The following is a 7,314-nucleotide window of genomic DNA, read 5'->3' on the forward strand; positions in this document are numbered from 1 at the left end:
AGGCGCAGGAGCCTGAAGGCACACACTCGGTGACTGAGGAGCAGTTTCTTTCCCTCTGCCATCAGATTTCTGAATGGACATCGAACCCATCAACACTACCTCACTATTTTTTTCTGTTTTCTTTTATTTAATCTCTTTTTGCACTTACTTATTTAATTTTAAGAAGTTATATATACTTGTAATTGTAATTTATTCTTTATTTTAATGCATTGCTGCTACAAAACAGCGAATTTCACAATATATGCTAATAACATTAAACCTGATTCTGAAGGGTCAACAGTTTCCCTCCAGGGGTGCTGCCTTTCCTTCAGCTCTTCCACTGATTTGTGTGTGTGCATCGCTCAGGGTCCGTCCGCCACCCTCCTCTTGCCCATTAGCTTCAGGAAGGTGTTCCTGATCTCCTTTGTCCTCACCCCGTAGATGATAGGGTTGAAGATGGGCTGGAAGATGACAAAGGTGACTGCCACCACAAAGTGGAGCTCATCAGTGAACAGGCTCGGTACCAGGTACATGACGAACTCGAAGAGGGCGCTGGTGTAGAAGAGCGTCAGGACGCAGATGTGAGTAGTGCAGGTGTTGAGGGCCTTGCTGCGCGCCTCGCCTTGGCCGCTCTTGGACGCCTCCTGGTAGATCTTGAAGTAGGAGTAGCCGATGAGTGAGCTGTCAGGCAGCGTGATGAGGAATGATAAGGGGTACGTGATGGCGTCACTTGCTGTCACCCCGCGGCAGGCCAGCTTGGACAGGGAGCCATAGTTGCAGTAGCAGTTCCGGATGTAGTTGGAGGTGCAGTACGTGGCTTGAGTCAGCAGGACGGCGACGGCTATGAAGCAGGATGCTCGGAGAATGATGATCACCCCCACCACCAGGAGAATCCGGCTCAGTGTCAGCTTGTGGTAGCGGAATGGGTGACAGATGGCCACGTAGCGGTCGTATGCCATGGCCACCAGCAGAGTGGACTCGCTCAGTGCCGTGCAGTAGACGAAGAACATCTGGGTGGCGCAGGCCTCCAGGGAGATGGCCATTGACTGGGAGAAGTACATGGCCAGGAGCTTGGGGATGGTCACATTACTGAGAACAATGTCGATGGCAGCTAGGAGGCAGAGCAGATAGTACATGAGGCTATGCATCTTGGGCTCTGACTTGACCAGATATATGATTGTGAGGTTGGCAATCAGGATAACAATGTAAACCAACAGAAAGACGATGAAGATAATCACCTCGTACCCATCACCACTGGGGACTCCTTGCAGGATGAACACAACATGGCTCCTGTTACTGTGGTTCATGGTTGCCAAGGAGAATCTGGAATTGAGAATTAACAGAGGTTGAATTTATTTTTCCAAATCACCATCCCTTCTATGGAGTCCGTCTACCCTTTTGTTGTTTCCAGATCAGTCAGGGCATCAATGGTTATTGCAAGAAGGCAGGTGTATGGGGTTGAGTGGGATCCGGGATCAGCCATGGAATGGCGGAGCAGACTCAATGGGCTGAATGGCCTAATTCTACTCCTATGTCTTATGGTCTTCTCAATGCCTCATATCAAAGGACAATAAAGATTTTGCTTCCTGAATATTTTTGGGTGTACCTTATGGATTTTGGGCTGCTGATCATGAAAATCACCTTGAAATGTCTTAATGTGCCATTATTTTTTGAAATAGCCAATATTTTTTATTTCAATTCATAATTCAAGTCAGAAGAATTGATGCCAAGATTATAGGAAGGCATTTTTATTGATCCGCAAATTAAATAAGTAATCAATGACAGGCACTTCAAAGAATTTCTAGTGGAACTGAAAAAATCACATGGAAGGTATTCAAGGATGTTGAAAATTTTCTTGGCAACTACAGAGCACCAAACTATGTGCGGCTTGTCGCCAATGTGCTTCAAGCATACAAAACCATGAAGTGCAAAAGTTACTAAAGATTCATGTTCTGCATTCCCATTTAGATTTCTCCCTTGCCAGTCTTGGCGCTGTCAGTGACGAGCACGGTGAAAGCTTTCACCAGGACATTGCAGTCATGGAGAAAAGATACCAGGGCAACTGGAATCTATCAGTGCTGGCTGATTATTGTTGGTCACCTAAGGAAGAAGCCACAGGCACTGAGTACATATGAAAACTTCAGTTTAGTTGAATGATTGTAAAGCATCAGCACTGTTGTGGAATTAAACACATTATATTCAATAAAAGCTAATTTCTTATTTCTCCAAATTCCTACGAGATACAAGTAGTCTGAAATTATATTTGTGTTTGGCTTCAGGTAGTCTATCATACGCACAATAAATGTCTGAAGAACCAACACATTAAAAAAAAGTTGTCCAGTGTAATCTGTAAGACCAAGGAATTGATTGTGGTCTTCAGGAAGGGGAAGTCGAGGGAACACACGCCAATCCTCATCGAGGGATCGGCATTGGAAAGGGTGTCAACATTCCTTGGCGTCAACATCTCTGTGGATCTATTCTGGGCCCAACATATGGATGCAATTACAAATGAGCCATGCCAGCATTAGAATTTTGAGGAGATTTACTACATCATCAAAGACTCCGAAGTTTCTATGGATGTACCACGGAGCGCATTCTTACCGGTTGCGTCACCGTCTGGTACGGACGGGCCACTGCACAGGGTCAGAAAAAGCTAAAGAAAGTTGTAAATCAGCCAACTCCATCATGAGCACTGGCCTCCCCAGCATCCAGGACATCTGCAAAAGGCCATGCCTCAAAAAGGCTGCATCCATTATTAAGGACCCCCATCACCCAGGACATGTCCCCTTCTCATTGCTACCATCAGGGAGGAGGTACAGGAGCCTGAAGGCACACAAACATTTTAGAAACAGCTTCTTCCCCTTTGCCTTCAGATTTCCAAGTGGTCAATGAATCCATGCACACTATCTCAGTATTTTATTCTCTTTTTGCACTACTTATTTATTTGTTAATGTTTCTTATTGTAGCTCATAGGTGTCAAACTCAAGGCCCGCGGGCCATATCCGGCCCGGCGTACAATTATATCCGGCCCGCGAGATCATTTTAGATAGATCTATTATTTTAATTATTAATGGCCCGGCGATATGAAGCCTATGATTGTAAGTTAATACCAATCATAAAAATAATGCTTGCTCAGCAGTCTTCTTCATAAGAAACGGAATTTGTGAAGTGAAACACTTTGTAGTTATAGCAGAGACTGAGACACATGAGAGCAGGCTGAAAAAACGGAGGCAACGAAAGCTGCGTTCGCACGCGTCCGACTGATCCGGCCCACATGAAGCTGCATTTTGCTCAATCCGGCCCGGGACCTAAAATGAGTTTGACACCCCTGTTTATTGTAAAGTTTTATGCATTGCCCTGCAATGCTGCTATAAAACAACACATTTCACCACACATGTCAGTGAAAGTAAACCTCATTCTGATTCTGAACGTGATAGTGAAATTAACAGACTGAACTATCCAGGAATAAATCATGTTTCACTGGGTCTAGGAAGCAAAGTAGTGGTGGAACCAGGTGGAGTTTAAGCAGCTTGTGGATAGACACGCAAATATGAAGGGAATGGAGGGAGACGGCTGATGCACAGGACAAACTGAACAGTTTTGGTCTCCTTATCTAAGAAGAGATGTGCTGGCATTAGAGAGGGTCCAGAGGAGGTTCATCAGGATGACCCCAGGAATGAAAGGGTTAACATATGAGGAGCATTTGATGGATCTGAGCCTGGACTCGCTGGAGTTTTGAAGAATGAGGGAGGATCTCCTTGAAGTACTGAACGTTGAAAGGTCTAAACAGAGTGGATGTGGAGAGGATGTTTCCTATAGTGGGGAAGTCTAGGACCAGAGGGCACAGACAGAGTGGTTGTGGAGAGGATGTTTCCTATAGTGTGAGAGTTTAGGACCAGAGGGCACAGACAGAGTGGTTGTGGAGAGGATGTTTCCTATAGTGTGAGAGTTTAGGACCAGAGGGCACAGCCCCAGCATTGAGGGACTTCCATTTAGAACAGAGATGAAGAGCAATTACTTTAGGCAGAGAATCTGGGGAATTCATTACCACAGGCAGCTGTGGAGGCCCAAGTCACTGGGTATATTCTAAGCGGAGGTTGAGAGGGACCATAAATAAGTCATGATGGAATGGCAGAGCAGACTCGATGGGCTGAATGGCCTAATCCTGCTCCTGTGTCTTATTTAGTATAAATTGGTATCAATACCTCCAAGAAGGACCACGACCTTGTCCTAGGGATCGGAGGCTTGCCTGCCTCATTGACCCAGAGTCTGGGCTTTATGCTTTGGCTCTTGGTAGGGTCGCCCATGTCAAACAGGTCAAAGGGTAGAGTCCAGGCTTAGAGTGGTCCACCGGTCCTCCAGGTTCGGGGGTTCCGCTCAGGGCCAACAACCCTGACCCCTTAAACAAAATTGTTAGGGAAACAGCAATGAAGAATCTTTCTACATCTGAGTGTGACGGTAGTCCCACGTGTCCACCCGGAACCTGCATGACTGGCAGTGGTGAAAACCGAGAGGAAGCTACAGATACGATGGAGGAAGCCGTGAACGCGGCCAGAGATAGACCTTCGCTGCCGCTCTAAACGCCAGCGGCGTAACAGGCAGTGAGTAAGAATTGGCATCAAGGTCGGCAGAAGACAGTGGGCCAAATGGTCTGTCCAATTCCACGTACTAAAGCTCCGCTCGAGCGGGGTGCTCACTAGACTGATGAATAAAACATTATCCTTCCACCTCTGTGCTGAGTATGAAATGCGGAAATATTGACTAACACTTAAAACCCTCAGCATCCACCCAGTTACACCAACAAAATCAGACGCTCTGCCAGCTGCCAAGCTGAAAGCGATTTCCCCACTCGGTTCCGGCTCCTGTGCGGAATTCTTTCTAACATTTTCCACTATACGCCGCCGGGCTTTTAACTGAAGTAAAGCCAGGTTGAGGGAGCATTATCACTCCCGTGCCAGCTACTCCGAATTGGCTTCCTGGAACTTCCAGAACTGATTTTTAAAGTGCTCTTACTTACTTTTAAAGCTCTCAGTACTCTGGGACCGGAGTACATCACAGAACCGTTTTCGTGTTATAATCCTGCTCGAGCAGTCGGGTCTTCTGCCGCCGGTCTCTTAAACTTAAACAATCTCCCTCAAAAGATAACTGGCAGGTCGGCTTTGTGGAACTCCGCTCCTGAACTGTGGAATTCGATAGCTAAAACTATAAGCGACACAGACTCGGCTGACAGTTTCAAACAGAAGCTCAAACCCATCAATTTAACCTTGTAAATCTTTTAAAAGATTTTGTTTGCATTTTATCTCATTATAAAACACTTTGAACTACATCCTTTGTATAAAAACTGTTCTATAAATAATAATAATATATTGTTATTGTTGTTATTATTATTATTATTATTATTATTATTACTATTATTATTATTATTATTACTGGGGTGTCCAGGGAGGGGTCGCACCGCTGGTGAAGGGGCGAGACACTCAACTCTCACCTGTGGCTCCGAGTGGCTGTTTGTACACCGATAGATGTGCGAAGCCAGGTGAGGTTAGCCAGGCCTCATACCCCGGGTGAAGTAAGAACACGCCTGTCCCGGCGTGAGAGGCCAGTTCTGGCGGACTGGGCAGACGAGACCTACAGTGCGATCCAATGGTCAGGAAGGCGGTACTGCAACGCTTCGTGGAGAGCGAAGGACTGGAGAAGGCACAGAAGGAGTCAAAGTTATCCTCTACAACCAAGGAACACCCCATTTGTGACGCCTACACTTATCACTAGACAGGACTTCCGAGAGAGTGGAACTGCCCCCAATGCAAGGCGCGAATTGTTGAAAACCACGGACAACCTAACATTATTGTTATTATTAATATATTTTAATACAAAAAACAAACAGTTACATCTTCGCTGGGTTCTTAAACTCAGACAACTCTCTGTGTAGAAAGTGATCTCTCTCTCTCTCCCCCTCTCCCCTCTCTCTCTCTCTCTCTCAGAGCCGCTTTCGGAGATGAGATGAGATCACGGCTTTCGCCAGCCGTGTTTGAACACGCTCACGGGCAGACAGTAATCTTACCTTCAGGCTGTGGATGGAGCGGTGAATCCGGTTTAACTCTGGCAGTGCTTCGGGTTAGCGGGCGTGGGACGAAGGGCTCCGCTTCCTGACTGCGACACGGATTGTGTTCCAACGCTTTTGACATCAGTTCTCGGAGTTCGCACGCAGCGAAGACATCGCCAATACATTGGGGGATTTGGGCAGGCTGGAGAGCGGCGGGAGGCAGGGCAGGGGGCCGAACGGTTAGCGGTCACGGTGGCGCAGTGATCCAAGATTCATGATTCAGAATTCCAGATTATCAATGTCATTTCCAGTACACAACTGTAAAGGAGAATGAAATAATTGTTACTCTCGATCCGACGTGGCACAAAAAAAAATGCAATAAGATGAAGAACGCGATTAACAATAAAACACAACAAATATAAATACATCAGATAGCTTTATATACTGTACACAGCTTGATTGTATGTCCATAAAGTGACACTAGGCACTGGAGTGTCTGTGACTGACAGGAAATGATAAAGTAGTGGTGGTTGGGGGTGTGGAAGGGTGGGTGAGTGGGTGGTTGGGGGTGCGGAGGGGTGGGTGAGTGGGTGGTTGGGGGTGTGGAGGGGTAGGTGAGTGGGTGGTTGGGGGTGTGGAAGGGTGGGTTAGTGGGTGGAGGTGTTGATCAGCCTCACCGTTTTTGAGTCTGGTGGTCCTGGTGTGGATGCTATGTAGCCTCCTTCCTGAAGGGAGTGGGACAAACAGTCCATGAGCAGGGTGGGAGGGATTCTTTGTGACGTTATTGGCCCTTTACCAGCACCCTTCTCTCTATATGTGTATCCTAACTGATGTCTCTACACATATAGACATCAGTTAGGAGGAGGGAGATGTTCAAGTTTGGCAGCAGTGATGAGAGGAAATCGTTCCCAGATCAAGAGAGTGAGTGAAAAGGATCGGAACGAAAAGGATCAATATTTATTACCAGCTCCCAGTCAGAGGCACTATGGTAGTGTGTCAGTCAGTGAGATACTATTGCAGTTCAGGTGTCAGAGTTTGGAGTTCAGTTCCGATGCTGTCCGTAAGAAGTTTGTACGTCTTTTCCATGCACGCTTGGGTTTCCTCCGGGTGCTCTGGTTTCCTCCCACAGTTCAAAGACATATAGGTTAGTAAGCTGGTCATTGTACATTGTCCTAGTATTAAATAGGGGGGTTGCTGCACAGTGCGGCTCACTGGGTATCTAAATAATTAAATAAATTGGAACCTTGCCAATTTCTATTGATGCACTTTTGAAAGCTTCCGATCCAGATGGC

The 7,314-nt window shown here is 46.5% G+C and overlaps 1 protein-coding gene across 2 annotated transcripts; it reads right to left on the bottom strand.

Annotated features, from left to right (window-relative positions):
• Positions 1-200: 200 nt before the first annotated feature.
• Positions 201-7,051, bottom strand: LOC140727079 (olfactory receptor 52E2-like). 2 transcript variants are annotated; one of them, XM_073044315.1, is made up of 4 exons: positions 6,987-7,051; positions 6,041-6,340; positions 5,468-5,667; positions 201-1,302 (listed from the first exon to the last, which is right to left on the bottom strand). In XM_073044315.1, exon 4 carries the CDS (start codon positions 1,284-1,286, stop codon positions 342-344), a length of 945 nt encoding a protein of 314 aa, XP_072900416.1. In that variant the 5' UTR covers positions 1,287-1,302; positions 5,468-5,667; positions 6,041-6,340; positions 6,987-7,051; the 3' UTR covers positions 201-341. The 2 variants fall into 2 exon arrangements, with proteins under 2 accessions (XP_072900416.1, XP_072900415.1); XM_073044314.1 differs by lacking the exon at positions 6,987-7,051 and adding an exon at positions 6,700-6,819.
• Between the last annotated feature and the right edge of the window lie 263 nt (positions 7,052-7,314).

Source organism: Hemitrygon akajei, chromosome 4 (assembly GCF_048418815.1).
Source record: "Hemitrygon akajei chromosome 4, sHemAka1.3, whole genome shotgun sequence".
Taxonomy (NCBI): Eukaryota; Metazoa; Chordata; class Chondrichthyes; order Myliobatiformes; family Dasyatidae; genus Hemitrygon; species Hemitrygon akajei.